Source organism: Xiphias gladius, chromosome 15 (genome assembly GCF_016859285.1).
Source record: "Xiphias gladius isolate SHS-SW01 ecotype Sanya breed wild chromosome 15, ASM1685928v1, whole genome shotgun sequence".
NCBI classification, from domain to species: domain Eukaryota; kingdom Metazoa; phylum Chordata; class Actinopteri; order Istiophoriformes; family Xiphiidae; genus Xiphias; species Xiphias gladius.
This window is the reverse complement of record NC_053414.1, coordinates 18686725-18703046: the sequence shown is the minus strand read 5'-3', so window position 1 is coordinate 18703046 and position 16322 is coordinate 18686725. Positions and strand designations below refer to the sequence as shown.

The following is a 16322-nucleotide window of genomic DNA, read 5'->3' as shown; positions in this document are numbered from 1 at the left end:
ATTTGTATTTTCCTTTATCTCAAACCACACATTAAGCCATTCTGATCTGGCCTGGTCCATTGCTGGTTTCATAGTAAGCCTCAGTGCTGTTTTTTTTCCTCTGAATATTTTACAAAATGGCTCACCTTCAGACAGATGCTGGACTGTCACTCAGGGACAAATTCACGCTGGTTGTTTGCACATTTACTATTTCTGTGCAACATGTTGAGGCCAAGGTTCAATTGTTGCGGTTGTTGCCCTGGGTTATTGTTTCCTATCAACCCAGGAGGCCTTAATAACAAAAAGGGTGCCACAAGATTTTTTTCATTTTCATTTTTACTGTTCCGCCACATGAAAAGCTAATTTTCTAAAGAATAGCTGCGTTTTTCGATACCCTTTTCAAACATACCAAAATATGAGAAACACTGAAATCACCCTGTTAAGAGTGTTATAAATATGCAGCACTAAAACTCAAAATAGGCCTATATTATTCGACTCGGTACTAGAGTCTTTGTACAGGCTATCAGGTGTAAATATTTACCCACAGTATTCATGGCTATTTCCGAATCTTCCTTTTTTCTGTAAAATTTCAAAATGCTAACAAAATCCATATTTTTGCTATTTTGCTCAAATATTTTCCAGTCACAGATATCGAGGTGCATTTTTAGGTAAATAAGATGAGAACTGAGAGAGTCACAGTAACATAATTACATAGGTCACTTAAAGTACTCAGTGTTCTGGGTCATACTCACTGCAGGTATCCATCCAGCAACATTATTCTTCTCTTTATCTAACTTAGTGTTTACTTTAACCCACCAGATGGACAATTTTTAACAAGCTGAATCTTTGGAAGTGCGTACTACAACCCACTGCCCTGCTTCTCAACTAACCTGTGTCCCACAAGCCTTTTGACAGTTTGTGTCCTCAGTCTTTATAGGAGCTCAAACACGATGCTGGGGGATTCGGGTACATGCGACTGTGCCTGCAGGTAAAGTTGGAGTACAAGTCTTTTCCTAACTAAGATACAACGATAACCACAGCTCCCATAAGCCGTTACAAACAGGCCAAAACCTTGTTAAAACCTCAGTCTCCAGCACCTTTTTCACCCCACTGTCACACCAAGGTTGAATCTATGTGGTCCACTGTCCTTCAACGGCTGAGGAGCTTGCACAACCAACGGCAGAGACGTTTGTCTCTCATCTTGAGAGACAAAGATCGTTTGAAGATCGTTTCAACAGTTTTTATAATCACATAATCTTGAGAGACGTTATTTTTTTTCTTCCATATGTTGATCTAACTGAGCAAATTGGTCTTAAGGGTCAGAGGCGTTTGAAGAAATGTGTAGTTTTAGCAGGTTTAAATTAGAAATTGCGTAACAACTGGGTGCAATGCCACCCAGCTTCACAATTTCACAAATTCAACACTTTTCTGTGTGATCATTAATCTAATGTGAAAGAAAGAGATTTGAGCAGAATCTAATTTGTCTGAACATTTTGGCAGAATGCGGTAAATATGTTAAAGAAGCCATGGGGAAGTTGCTATGAAATAAAGTATTAGATATTATCATACTCCACTAAGACTCCAGAACCGATGAGTTATTGCTGTGATTGCAGAATAGAAGAGGGAACTTTTCAAGATTGTGTATGGAAAATGTAGCTCGCTCACAAAATTTTGGGTCAAGATTTAGGAAATTCAACCAGTCCAACATTTCCCTTGACTCCTGCTTTATGTTTACCAGGAGACAGATCTCAAATACCAAACACCTCAAAACGTCCGTCTCGAATTACTATGGTTTGTTGTGATTACAGCTCTCAGAATTATTCTCAGCCATCGGAGAATAGTGAAAGCTCCGGATTTAAAAGAAAATGGGAAGATGAAAAGGGCAGCGGTGGCGGGAGACGTATTCAGACCCTTTACTTTTGTAAAAATACCGGGCCAGTACCACAGAAGGAACATACCCCATTATAGTCCTTAAAAGTTTTACTTGAGTAAGAGTGCAAAAGCATGGTCATTATTGGATTATTATCCATTAACATGTTGTCAGTATTTTAATGGAGACTAGAGCTGGTTTCAACTGCTACACATGACCATCATATTTGCACTGCAAAAACATCAAAGTAATTATTGGGTAGTTGTTGAATCTTAAAAGTCCAGTTTTCTTAAAATAAGTGGGGCAAAAAATTGCCAGATAAGTCAGATTATTTCAATTCATTTCCTTCAGAAATCAACTTTTTTAGAAATGAGTGTGAGAATCTTAAAAGAAGAAGGAATGAGGGACTTGTTATTTCTCAATAATAGAAAAAAAAAAAAGTCTTTGTAAGATAGAGATTTTTGCAAAAGGATAAATGCAGTAGAGTTAAACAAAGCAATGTTCAAATGTAGTGGAGAAGAAGTGCAAAGCAGCAGTCAATGGAAAAACTCAAAGTACAAGAAGAGGTCCTAGTCCTTAGTTACTCGCCGCCACTGAGAGTTGACTGGTAGTTTCGGAAGGTGAACTTTCTCCGTGGGACGTTTGTATTTTTCTAAACCACACCGTAGGTGCATTGTGGAGCAGAGGGTAGCAAAATGCAAGCGAGACCCGTAGAATGTGTCCGTCTAGCGGCCACAGGTGGGACGGAGTTCTGCCCACTGTCCCCCATGGCAGAGGCGGCTGCCCGCAAGACCCCCCCCCCCCGAGGGAGGGAAGCGCTCGCCAAGGTCCGCCCGGTGCGGTGTCCCATGACCGCAGCCGGCAGTTGTATAAAGTTCCCGCTGCCCGGGAGCGGCCGGGACGTGTCGAGGATGCGGGCGCTGAGGCAGACCTCCCGGAGCGTCGGACTCCACGCAGCAGCGGCTGCGGTGGCTGGAGACGGTGAGAGGTGTGGAAAAGACGGTGTGGAAGGAGTTAAGATCCCCGATAAACTCTGGTCATGGGACATAAAGCGTCCTTACCCAGATGGTATCTTATACGGGCCGGACACGCAGCAGTAAACATCCCTTTCCAGCGGTTAATGTCCGTTCTCTCCTGCCTGTCCGGTCCTTGAGCCGCAGACTTTTTTCTCGGGTCCCCTCTGTACCTGTCGGTACGGTTTTGTCTGCATTAAGTTCATGGTGGGCAGCCTGCAGGCTATGCAGCTCGGCAGCTGTAGTTACGTTGTGCTGTTTGCTTTTTGTCTATCAAACAAGTAATGAGTAGTATCTGTGAGGCCACCCCAGCCTCCGAGTGCCTGTTACTGACTATGAATAATGTCACAGTGAACTTTATGTCCCGATCCTGGCGTCCGAGCTGCAGGCTGACTCCTGGGGTGTCCCGTGTTGTGCTGTGTCCCCAGCTTCCGAGCTCTCTGTGCCGGTCCCGTGGGGGGAGATCAGAGGTAAAGTCTGGGGCCCTGACCACGGTCACCCTGTGCTGTGCCTGCACGGCTGGGCAGACAACTGTGGCACATTCAACACCCTCATTCCCCTGCTGCCCAAAGGTAAAGTATGGCAGGCCAGAGGGTAACCTGACCTACTCCAAACAAATTTGTGTAATGCCTTTTTTTTAATGGATCCATAAATTCCTGATCATTTTCTAGGCCATTTCCTGGAAAGAGCTATGTAATTTGGTGGTAATTAAGTGTAGACAATGGTCAGTTGCTATACTTCCAGCTGATTATTTCGATGGCTGAAATGATGAGATTCCCAATCGATTAGGTAATCGGAAGGATGAGACAGAGGAAGAGAAGTAAGCCTCAGCAACTGATCAGTTAATCTTCAGTCTTTTTTTTTTTTAAAGTGAAAAACATGAAACATTTGCTCTTATCTGTCTTACATGGTGTTTTATGTCATTGTAAATTTAACATCTTTGGGTTTTAGACTGCTGACCTGGCAGTCTAAAGTTACTTGAGGACATCGGTTTAGGCGCTGGGAAATTCTGCCGGGTAGTTTTCACTATTTTCAGATGTTTTATAGACCAAACGATCAATTGATCAATCATAAAAATAACTGACAGATCAAGCAATAATGAAAATAATCAGCTGTAGTATAAATAATCATTAGCTGTCAAGTTAATTTCAGTTAACTGCTGGCGTGTAGATGCACAGCTATGCAGCGAGGAGTTTGACGTTTTTACTTGAAGCAACTGGGAAACTGTGAAAACAGAAACTGGCCAACAAATGATTGTGATATCATATCAGAAAACAATGAGATTCCATAGTCAAGAGTTACACCAGAGGTATCATACAAACAAGTTAGTATCGTAACAGAGGAAGTGGATTCACACTGGTATAGATTAACTGTCAAATTACTTAATCTAATAAACACGCATACAAGGCCCACAAAGTAAAAGTAAAAAGTGTACTGTTAGCTCAGTAATTCAACAGTAGACTGGCGCATTAACAACACATTAGCAGATAGGTTGTATAGTGGCTATCTTATTTAGCATTGAGCTGCTCATCGAAAACTGAATTCCCCAACTAAAATGGCCGTCAGTAGAGCTCACACCTCAGCCAAGGTCAAATATTGACGAAAAGTGCAGTAAGTGCCTCATCTCACAATGTTAAGGGAAGTGATTTAAAAAATAAATAAATAAATAAAATAGATAAATAATTTTAAAAAAGTCCTGGAGATCAAAATGCATCAAAACGTAATGGGTTCTTCCCTGACCCATGACCCCTCCCTCCACCAACTTCAGTGCAAATCGGTTCAGTACTACTTGCTTAATCCTGCCTGACAAATAATTAAACAAACAGGCTCGGGCGAAAACATTACCTCCCTGGCGGAGCCACAACATTAAAACAGGTAAATGGTTTTAAAGTTGTGGCTGATCTGTGAATTTTTTAGCTTAGTCGCGGCTCCTCTCGAAGATAACCAAACCTTTCCCGGGTGGAAACTGCCCTGATGGCACAAAAAGTAGCCCAAAATGTAACAAGAGGCTGCCCAGTTAAAGAAAAATGGATATTTTATCTGGAGCAGATAAAGCATCCATTTCGATATTTGCTTAGTGGGACTACGTTAACATGAACATGAGTATCCTGGTTTTGAGTCTTATCCTGTTTTTGATCATATTCGCGATAAGGAGTTTACAAGGAACATGAAAAACCTGGTTACTCATATCCATGTTTAGCTGATTCAGTATCCAGGTCTCTGATTGTCCTGCCTGCAGGTGTGTCGTGATTTCTCGCTACATCAACCTCTAAGCTCTGTACCAACACAGAATTGCTCAGAAAGCAGGACAAGGTGTTCACATGCAACAGCATCCTGGTGTCTGTTGGAGGTGTCGCTTGGGCATTTTCCACATCTGTGCCGTGTCCTTCCTCCCAGAGTGCAGGTACGTGGCGGTGGACCTGGCAGGTCACGGCCGGTCGTCGCACAGTCCTCCTGGAGTTTTCTACTCGCTTCCCGCACACGTGTTGGACGTCCACAGAGTCGCTGACGGTGTGTGAGTACGTGAAGTTGGAGAATATCTCTTAGCCAAACGTCAGTGTAGGCTTTAACATGGGGTTAGACCTCTTCAGGGACTTCATGTTCCTGTTTATGCCCAACTAAAAATGATCCCAGTGTTCTGTGAAGAGACGATGAACCCGGCGGGGTTGATGATCTGTGAAATTAACTCCCACAGCTCTGCAACTGAAGAAGTTCTCAATCATAGGCCACAGTATGGGTGAGTGCAACATCGGAGAAGGTTTCACCTCAGTCTTTGTTGTTTTTTTTTTTTGCTGTGTTGCAAAACAATTTACACTGTAAATCACGCGGAGCCTCTTCATATTTACAGGTGCTGACATTGCTGGGATGGTAAGTGACAGTGTCTCTTCAGGCTGATGTGTGTTTCACCTCTTTCCTGTTTTCACACAGTGTACAGCGACTGTGCTGCTGTGTTTTCTCATGTGGTATCACCATGTGATTGGTTATGTGTTTTCCACAGGTCAGTGCACTGTATCCTGAGATGGTGGATGCTCTCGTACTGCTGGACGCCTACGGATTCTTGCCAACGGATTCGGTACCTTAGCAGTTTTTACACCCGAGTCTCTGAAACTCACTGCACAGATTCAGTGGTTTGCGTGGTTCAATGCCAGACAGTAGCCAGGATTTTAGAAAATACTGAAGTCACGAGTCAGAGTACTCCCAACGCACCCCGCTGCATCCATTAGACTCATCTGACTGGACAATCTTCAAAAATGTCATATTTTATTTATTCAGCTGTTATTCATCCTCCGTAGATTTTATGTCCCCAAGAGGAAGGTGTACGTGTCGTTTTAAGGAAGGAAAATACCTGGTTGGGAAATAATGAATCCTTTATTTGTTGATTTATTTTGTTTGCTGTAAGTGGTAAAAGTACATATACTGAATGTAAAATGATAATAATGCCCACTAATTTAATTTTTAGATTGCATGATGTAAAGTCCTTCCAGAGAGAATACATATAATACAGACCTCAGTGTCTACAGCCCCGGTTAAATGTACATAAATCATATAGTTTATTGTAAATTAGTTACTGTGCTAATTATAATGTATTAGCAAGGACTTTTAAATACAGACCAAGGCTTTCGAGGAAAGAACTTCAGATCATATATGTGGTATTATGCCTCAGTCGTCTTCATTTTCCGCTCTTGTTTATTCAGAGATCTCATTTTCTAAAAAAGAGCTCTGCTCCACTTTCTTCTTGTGTCGGTAATTTTTGACTTTCTCATCTCATTGTTTGTCCTTTTCTCGCAGAAAGAAATATCCAAGGTGATGAGGCGGGGGATGGACGAGCTGCTTCAGTTTGAAAAAAACACAGAAGAAAAGAAAAGAGTTTACACTTATGAGAAGGCAGTTGAGAGGTATCAAGCTGTTTCAGTTGTCGGTCATTTGAAAAGGACCATTAGACTTCCAGTAGCTTTGTCTGTGTGCTCAGCTGTTTTATTTCTTTCAGGCTGTCGGCTGCAAACCCGACTCTGTCTGAACAGTCTGTGCACATCCTGTTAGAGCGAGGTCTAGTTCGAGTTGAAGGAGGTACGCCTTTATCTCCCCTTCTCCTCTCAGTGGGGAATAATCTCACTTTGCTTCCTCTCATCTGCTGAACCTGTTTCTCTTCAGCAGGATTTGTGTTCTCCAGAGACCTGCGAGTTAATTTTGTAAGTCCCTTTTAACCTCCCGAACCCTCCACCACTTTCACCACCACTTCTCTCATTCATTACATCAGAGGTTTAGCATTTGGCCCCATCAGAAAACGTGTGTGTGTGTGTGTGTGTGTGTGTGTGTGTGTGTGTGTGTGTGTGTGTGTGTGTGTGTGTGTGTGTGTGTGTGTGTGTGTGTGTGTGTGTGTGTGTGTGTGTGTGTGTGTGTGTGTGTGTGTGTGTGTGTTTCATTTTACATTTTCAGAAAGACATAGTGCGGGTCAGTTTGGAGCAGAGTCTGGAGATGCAGTCGAGGATTCAAGCCTCTGTTCTAGCTGTTCAGTAAGACACTGACATCTGTATTAAACGTAACGTTTGTATGCTGACATATAGCAGCTCATGTCACGACAGGGTAACGAACTAAAAATGTTCAAAATCTCTTTCTGTTCCAGAGCAGAAGAAGGCTACAATAAAATATTTTCTGAACCAGCCCAAAAGGTGTTTGCTTCAACACTTCTCCAATGTTTGCGGGACCGAAATGTGAGTTCGCAACTATCAATATAATAAAAAAGGTATGTTTGAGGTGGTTTGTTGACTACGTCCCCGTGTTTCTCTTTCTTTCAGCACAGGGTGGTGACAGTACCGGGCGATCATTGCATCCATCTCAATAATCCCGAGATCGTCGCTCCGTTTGTGTCCGATTTCCTGCGAACTCACGTGTTGTCATCGTCGACCAGCCTGAAGCACAACTTATAAACTACAAACATTTCCTAACACACTGTCACGGTTAAGTCATGTGTTACGTTTGTCTCTGAGATCAACCTGTGGGAGTCTTTACATTTACAACTGTATCAGAGCTCCCGCCAAGTGCCATCATTGCTTCCTTAATGTGTCGGACTTCCTGTTGAAGAAGATGGCGGGACAGGACATGAGATTGCGAGGGAGCATTATTTTTTTTCCCACCTGAGGTACCCGAAGAGCTGCCCCTACCCTGCGTCGGATTGGCCTACCTTGATTTTCCTACCCTAACCAATCATCACTCTTCATGCCTAAACCTAACCAACCTAACTGATGAAGGCAACGAGTACTAGCCAATCAGAGGCAGGGCAGGGGCAGCTCTTCAGTCTCCATCCACCTTGGGTGGGTAAAAAAAATAACGCGTTGAGTGACGTGCCTTGTTGTGGGTTTTTGTTTGTTTGTTTTGTTTATGGTTGTAGTTGTATTGATTTCGCTTTGGGTTTTTTTTCCAACTTTATTGACAAGTCAAATCAGGGTAATGGGCAAAACTGCCAAAAATATTGGGTTTTTTTTTTTTTTTTTTTTTAAAGTGTGATTTAATTTTTCTTTTTTTAATTTGTTAATCCCACTTCTTAGTTACACCCACTAGTGCATCATTAACTCACCACTGCTGAATCACTGTTTTCTAAGAATTAACCATTTTCATGGAAGTTTAAGTGACAGCTTCATCATATCCCCCAGGGAAAATTGTTCGGCAGAGGTGGTAAGCCACTCAGATCCTGATGGATCCCGTCTCATGATCAGTTTAGTTAGTAGATGATGGTCTAAACAATATTCACACTCATTAAAATTATATGGCTTTCTGTGTGAAGGAGGACCTCTGCCCATTTTGCCTGAAGGATGATTTTTTTTTAAAAATCATTAAAGAGTATTCATTTTTGATGATGTTAGTGGAGGTGGTCTTGTCTCAGGTGGCCCACCTCAGCTATGAAACACTGTTGGAAATTTTGCATTTTATGGGAGCCTTTAGAAAACGGGACATGAAAACAGGGGAACTCAGCACACGCTCTTACCAGTTCAGTAAAATTGAGTTCTCTGGCCGGCAACCATGCACGCTTAAATAGAAAAAGCAACAAATAAAGAATACATGAAGCCTGTGGCTCATTTATGAATTCACCGAGGAGGAGCGTCAACTAGGGCAATTCTGCCCTTAATTTCCGTGCTCATGCCAGTCGAAGACAGTAAAAGATCTCTGTATAAAAGTAACACAATCTGCCTACCAGCACCTCTAAAGCCCACCGATTAGCATGTCCTATCCTATTAGTTTAATCTGTACAAAAACCTAAGTGTAAAACTGACAAGTTGTGGTTATAAGAGGGGTTATATGCCAGAAAATCTCTAGGCCGTGCACAGTTTTGGACAGAGCCGGGCTAGCTGTCTCTCCCTGCTTCCGGTCTCTATGCTACGCTAAGCTAACCCGCCCCCGGCTGTAGCTTTATATTTACCGTATAATCTCCTCGTCTAACTCCTGACAAAAAAGCAAATAAAGCATATTTCCCAAAATGTCGAGTTTGAACTCTGTGCCCTGATCAATTCAATTTCTAATCTGTCGGTGTGAAAAAAGCTTTGTGTGTTCCGTTGCACGATAGTGTAAATGATTGACATGAACAACTACAGCTCCATCTCTTCAGATTTTCTATCTGGGAAACGTCCCGCAACCATCAATTAATGTTCAACTTGTACAATCAAAGTCCAGGTTTTTTTATTTTTTTATTTGAAGTACCGTTCAGTCTGGCCCTGGAGTTTATCACATCACCGACTGTAGATTATATACTGTTCTGTGGACATATTACAGCAGGCCATTGAACTTTATCCATCTCTCACATGCATTTGACACACCTAATCCCTCCTTAATATTTGATAAGATAGTTTGTCAAAGTAGCTAATGTTAAAATCCAGGTTCTCAGTATGACAAAATTGTCCCCAAAGCTTAGCTTTTAATTTCACTGACACACTAACTAAATTTGTCATTGACATTCTCAATTGTACAGTTTTTGTTTTGTTTAGTTTTTTTTTTTTTTTACTGTAGTGCTCACATTAACGTCTGTGCTTTAAATGTATTACAACAGTCAACCTGGCTATGAACTATTTTCTTCATGTCTTGTGGTGGACAAAAGCTTTTTGGTGAATTCATGTGCTCTGTCGATGCTTTGAGTGACAGAGGCACTGCGAGGCAAAACTGGCCGTGGTTCACGCCACTCGACTGAACGGCAGAATGAGAATCGTATGTTGTCATAATTTACGGCAACAGCTCGGAAGCTCTGCAAAAATCTGTTGGAGTCAGGTCAGAAGAGGAAGTGATGTGGAGGGTGGAAATGGGGCCTGCTCAGCACAGAAACACGACGGGATTGGCTGTGCTTTACCGCTGTGCACTACAGTGACCATGCGTTTCCGCTATGACAGTGGGAGAATGAATAAGGATGACCTAATAATTAGAATAATAATAATAATAATAATAATAAATAATTACATTTTCAGAACAATGTTACAGTGCTTTACAAAACAAAAGGCAATAAGACAATCAGGTAAAAGAAACAACTGAAAATAGAAAAATAAAAGAATCACAACACAAAGAGTCGACATGAAAGCTTCATCGGATGAAGGAAGCAATGCTCGTACAGTGAAATGATAAAAGAATCAGTTAAAAGGACTTTTATAAAAGAGTTAGTTTTTGTTTCATAAATAACCTTCACAGTGAGGTCTTTCTAAAGCAAAAGAGCCCTGACAGCAAAGGCACATTGTCTTTATGTTGGTTAATATTTGAAAATAAATAAACTCTTACTTCTAGAAACGCTTTCCAGATGTTTACCCAAAGCTTCACCACGGCAAAAATATCTTGTACATGGAAAAAGCAAAACTGGGAACGATACAAATAGCAAGTGTCCATCTTTCGGACATACTGGGGACCAAGCAGACATGGTAGTATAGCTGCTGTGAATGTATTTAGTAATGTTTCCTTAATCAGGCCATGAAGACTGAAAACCCAAGGTAAATCTAGAGTATGGAAGTATTGTTCTTCACTTTTAACTGTCTTAAACTTCGACCTGAAAAGCGCGTGTTCTTGCCAGTAAGCCTTGTGGAAAAATTCATTCTCTGCCAGATGTGTTGTCCTGGTTGAAGGCTGCCTGACAGGCCTTACTGAGGGATTTATTGGACTGACCATCCAATAAAATCATTGGTCACTATGTGCTGCCTTTAAGTTTCAAAGATCAGAGGTTTCTGCATGTTCCATTTGTTGCATGGACATAAAGTGAGGATCATCAGACACTGAAATGTCATCTACAGTGAAACAAGCTGGCACTATTTCTTAATAACCCAAAACTTTACCACTTTCAGGAGTCAAGGATGTCGTCCGCGCCTTATGAAATCCTGTTGTAAATTTATTGTGTGTCCAGTTTCAGAGCTCTCTGTTCCAGTCCCATGGGGAGAGATCAGCGGTAAAGTCTGGGGTCCTGACAATGGTCCCCCTGTGCTGTGCCTGCACGGCTGGGCAGACAACTGTGGTACATTCAACACCCTCATTCCCCTGCTGCCCAAAGGTAAAGTATGACAGGCCAGAGGACAGTAATGAAACTTTCAGTATACAAAAGTTTGGGCAATGGGCAATTCTAACTCTAATTAATAATGACAGGAGGTGAAGGACAGGACTGAAGGCTGTTGGGGTCACCCCCTCTCCAGTGTGTTTCTCTTATGCTCTCTCTCTGTCCTCCCTCTCAGAGTGCAGGTACGTGGAAGCGGTGGACCTGGCAGGACGCGGCCGGTCAGCGCATCGTCCTCCTGGAGTTTTTCTACTCGCTTTCCTGCCTGTGTAGCAGATGGACGCAGAATCGTTGATGGTGCGTGAGTGCAAGACGTTGCAGGATATTTTTAGCCGTTAGTTTCACTCACATGTCACTGCAGCGATAGTTTGGATTTCTCCAGGGCTGTGGTGCATCTCTGTGGCAGTTTAACCAGTGCTATTGTAAAGCACAGCACAGCACTAAGGACAACTGGATTTAATTGGATGCGGCCTTTTTTTTTTTCAAATAACTCCCAAAGGTCTGCAGTGGACTGAATTCTCGCTCATAGGCCACAGTATGGGTGAGTCACACACTCTGCAGACCAAGCCAAATATAAATAAAACATCACTCATACTTAAACTGCGCTGTGCTTTTCACATCTGCTACCATAAAACCTTGTTAAGGGACCTGATCAGGTTCAGCTGATTAAATTTGCCACCGGGGTTTAATTATTTAATTATACTGTGTTGTTTGTAGACTGATGAGTCAAACAGTGCTGGAACAATCAGTGATTAAAACGATTGTTCAACAGAAAATAAATCAGCAGTTGTTTTTGAAAATTGATTAATCATCCAAGTCATTTACAGTATAAAGCAAAAGTGGCAAACATTGTCAGGCTCCAGCTTCTGAAATGTGCAGATTTGCTGCTTTTGTTTATGTTGTTTTTTTTGCATTTTGAAGATGATATTTGATGATGGTATATAAAATATTCTTGCTGTATTTTCTTTCATGGTGTCACAGTATATGGTCGATATTGCGTTTTCCAGTGCACTGTATCCTGAGACGGTGGATGCTCTCGTACTGCCTGACGCTTACCGATCCTTACCAACGGATTCGGTACTTTAAAAGTTTTTATTATCACTAAGGGGACATGACAAGCCTTTAAAGGAGAGATGGTCTAATTTGAACAGTGCCCATGAAAATGATGGATAAAAATGACTGGTTTTGATGTTCTCACCTCGTCTTTTCTTTCTCTTCTCATGCAGAAAGAAATATCCAAGGTGATGAGGCGGGGGATGGACGAGCTGCTTCAGTTTGAAAAAAACACAGAAGAAAAGAAAAGAGTTTACACTTATGAGAAGGCAGTTGAGAGGTATCAAGCTGTTTCAGTTGTCGGTCATTTGAAAAGGACCGTTAGACTTCCAGTAGCTTTGTCTGTGTGCTCAGCTGTTTTATTTCTTTCAGGCTGTCGTCTGCAAACCCGACTCTGTCTGAACAGTCTGTGCACATCCTGTTAGAGCGAGGTCTAGTTCGAGTTGAAGGAGGTACGCCTTTATCTCCCCTTCTCCTCTCACTTTGCTTCCTCTCATCTGCTGAACCTGTTTCTCTTCAGCAGGATTTGTGTTCTCCAGAGACCTGCAAGTTCATTTTGTAAGTCCCTTTTAACCTCCCGAACCCTCCACCACATCACTGTTTTCTCCAAAAGACTTTTAGCACTCAGCTTGTACCGATACATGTGTGTTTCGTTTTATGATTCCAGAAAAACATAGAGCGCGGATCAGTTTGGAGCAGAGTCTGGAGATGCAGTCGAGGATTCGAGCCTCTGTCCTCGTTATTCTGTAAGACACTGATCGCTTTGCTGAAATGGATATTTGCATTGTAAAGTTATAACTTATAACTAATAATTTAATGTGCCTTTTAATATCAAAGGACGCCATACTAAAAATCTCTTTTTCTAGAACAGACAAAGGCTATGGTGCAACATTTTCAGGATCAAACCATCAGAAACGTATCCCTGCACTTCTTCAAGGCTGCCATGACTAGAAATGTGAGTTTGACTATATGGTGGGGGAAAGTTTATCATGATCATTTAAGCATGGTGTAGAGTACCAGCTGAGGGTTAAGCATACAGACGGAACTCATCCACGTGGCATGAGGTCACCATTCGCACTGCACCACTGCATCCATTGTGTCGACATATGTGACAAACCTGACTCATCCTGCACCAGTGTACTGAGGCTAAAACAAGAAATAGAGTTTGGCATCTATCCATGAAAAGTGCTATATAGATATATATAAAAATAAACAAATGTGCAGGATGAACGCTGAACAGACGGGGCGGTGATAGTAAGAAGTCGCTGTAATATATACAAAGTAAAAAACACGGTGTGCAAAATGTACAATAATTACAGAATTAATGTGGTACCAGAAATGAAGCAGCAGAGTAATAAAGGCAAACCACGAGGGAAAAGGTTTTACTAATGTAACTTTTGCCAAAGATTATTTTGTTGTTAATGAAAAAAAACAAAACACTGAATAGCAGAACATAACAGAGAAACTTGAGATATGAGAATAAAATGAGTCAACTTTTGTGTGTTGATGCCCACGTTCACTCCTCTTTCTCTCTCGCTCAGCACACGGCGGCGACAGTGCCGGGCGATCATCACGTCCATCTGAACGATCCTGAGGTCGTCCCTCCCCGTGACTCTGACTTCCTGCAGACCAGAGTGTCGTCACAGCAGCTGCCGGCGAAGTGGACAGACAAGCAAGCGATAACCAGTACGCACACACACGCACGCACTCACGCGCACGCAAACACATGCACACTCACAGCAACACACTTTTGTTGTGAAATGTCACACTTTAAGTCTCAGGACACTGTTCTCGCCTCGTCTCAGAGCACCGTTTACCATAATATTCTGCAATTTCCCCCCCTCCAGACACGTTACTATTTGAACACCGCTACAAAGTTCCTGCAGTGAGTTGGAATAATCATCGCTTAATGCGTAAACCTCCACTGAGCACATTCTCACTGAAGTGAAAAAGCTGCTCATTTAATTTTACACCAGAAATTCACAGTGTTTCTACAAACAGATGCAAGCTACAAAAGCACAGGTTTTTTTTGTTGCATTGTTTAATTATGTTTAGTAGTCGTCGTTTCACAATCATTTGCTTTTTCTGCTTCCTGAGAAAAATAATGAACTTTTTGTTTATATGATACTTTTTTTTTCTAGTTTTAGTCAGACTTTGAGTGCCTGCCTCCATCTCGATAAGGGTTGGTGGACTGTGGAAAAACCAGGGGCAAAAGTGGGAATAAGTCCAGGATTTTAATAATAATAAAAATAATCATGTTAATCTGTCCAAGTGACAAAGTGCTTCATTCTAGGCAGCAAATCAAAATCAACAAATTATAAAATCAAATATCAAATCTAATAAAAATGAATAAGCTGATATACTGTAATAAAATTAATAAAAACCAATATCAGTAATATAAGATAATAGAAACAAAAAGACAAGACTCTATTGTGCCGTTCCTGACAAAGTCCGATAATATGTCCATTTTATACATATTTTACAGTGTTGTCATAATCTAAATCAAACCAAACAACAGAGAAACCCAGATCTGATGAGAATTAGCTTCAGTTTTTAGGACAGGCCAATTGTAAAAGCTCTAAACTGGATCAAGTCCTGCACTGTTCTCAAAGAAAAAGGGATTTCTTTATGTAACTTACACAGCCAGGACGTCACATGTCATCATTTCTGTTTTGAGACATCGCAGCTCTTTATTTGAAGCTAATCTGTTAAGCTCGGCGGCTTTTCACGAATCCGCTGCCTGTGCAGTATTAGATAAAAATAGCAGTCATTAAAAAGGACAACAACTTTTCATTATGTAGGCCATCGTCTCTGTATTCAGTTTTTGTCTTGGAAGCAGCAAGACCTCCAACCCCCCCCCAAAAAAAACTAATGGGAGTGAATCCATAAAACATTGCAGCTGTTGTCAGTAAGAGCAGACACGAGAGGAGCCACTCACACAAAAATGGCCCCCTCTCTCTTTCAATGTCACATAAACTGTGTGATGGCCTTGGTGTTAAATGGAGTGGAATTGATTTTACGCAGCGGGCAGGAAGACGGCAAGCATCCAGAGACATCTGAAGGGCTTGCCCCCCCCCCACTCCCACCTCTCCCTCCACCCAAAAAATGATTATAGTTATATAAGTTTTCCCTCCCACTCCCTCCATCCTCTCAGCCCTCAGCAGGGGTGTTGTCATGGCAACCCCCACCCCTCCTTTGAACGTCAGAGCCAGGAGCTGGAGGATGAAGCCGCATGCAGCTTCTGTCTCTCGTGCCTCTCAGAGAGCACCTGTGATTTTTTTTGCCGTCTCACATGCAACAGCGGGAGCTGCAGCGCTGGAAATAATCGAACGGCTGTTTTGACTCGCAGCTGCCGTGCATCACATACCATCAAACGCACAGAGACCGACTGATTCAGCAGGCGTCTGCAGGTAAGCACGACGCGTTTCTTTACTACCGTGCGCCGTTTTTAGACGGCAACATCTGTGTTTGTTTTGCAAGTTGAAAATCATGGATCTCAGTCTGGTAGAAGTGCTGACAGACACTGTGTGTTGTGCGGTGTCTTCACTCGTGTGCTTTGTCCTACATTTGTGTTCGTAAGGGGGGGGGGGCAGGAAGGCTTTCTCAGGGATGACTGTAAATAATGGGACACTGAGATGCTGCAGTTTGTCATGCACGATACCTCACCCAGCAGAGAGGGAGTGTTTGCAGGGATTACTTTTAAATAAGTGCAACTCTGTTCATCCACCCTTCTCCAAAATCTCTCCCCTCGCCCCCCTTTCTTTCCCTTCCTCCTTCAAGTCTTTTTCCTCCCCGTGTCCTCATCCATCCATTTTTCTGTCCTTTTCCCCCCCTCCACCCTTCCCCATTGCTTTGCTCTCACAGCAGTTATGTCGTGGCTGTTCTTGGACTGGTTCGT

The 16322-nt window shown here is 42.3% G+C and overlaps 1 protein-coding gene and 1 pseudogene across 7 annotated transcripts; both read left to right on the top strand.

Annotated features, from left to right (window-relative positions):
- The first annotated feature begins 34 nt into the window (after nt 1-34).
- LOC120799933 (serine hydrolase-like protein) lies at nt 35-9819 on the top strand. 7 transcript variants are annotated; one of them, XM_040145478.1, is made up of 12 exons: nt 35-967; nt 3291-3434; nt 5260-5377; nt 5558-5599; nt 5711-5730; nt 5861-5935; nt 6652-6758; nt 6851-6930; nt 7015-7052; nt 7300-7376; nt 7487-7574; nt 7659-9819. In XM_040145478.1, exons 1-12 carry the CDS (start codon nt 950-952, stop codon nt 7788-7790), a joined length of 939 nt encoding a protein of 312 aa, XP_040001412.1. In that variant the 5' UTR covers nt 35-949; the 3' UTR covers nt 7791-9819. The 7 variants fall into 7 exon arrangements, with proteins under 7 accessions (XP_040001412.1, XP_040001410.1, XP_040001409.1 ...); XM_040145476.1 differs by lacking the exon at nt 35-967 and adding an exon at nt 2751-2830 and having other exon boundaries at nt 5260-5373; nt 7018-7052; XM_040145475.1 differs by lacking the exon at nt 35-967 and adding an exon at nt 2751-2830 and having other exon boundaries at nt 5260-5373.
- Nucleotides 9820-9878: 59 nt separating this feature from the next.
- LOC120800083 lies at nt 9879-16222 on the top strand (annotated as a pseudogene).
- Nucleotides 16223-16322: the final 100 nt, after the last annotated feature.

Bases quoted from the DNA above. Each gene is read 5' to 3' on its own strand.
- LOC120799933 (XM_040145473.1), top strand. From the start codon at position 3,147: ATGAGTAGTATCTGTGAGGCCACCCCAGCCTCCGAGTGCCTGTTACTG. The intron at 5,378-5,557 runs GTGAGTACGTGA...TAACTCCCACAG, and splicing joins CACAGAGTCGCTGACGGTGT to CTCTGCAACTGAAGAAGTTC. The intron at 5,936-6,651 runs GTACCTTAGCAG...CTTTTCTCGCAG, and splicing joins GATTCTTGCCAACGGATTCG to AAAGAAATATCCAAGGTGAT.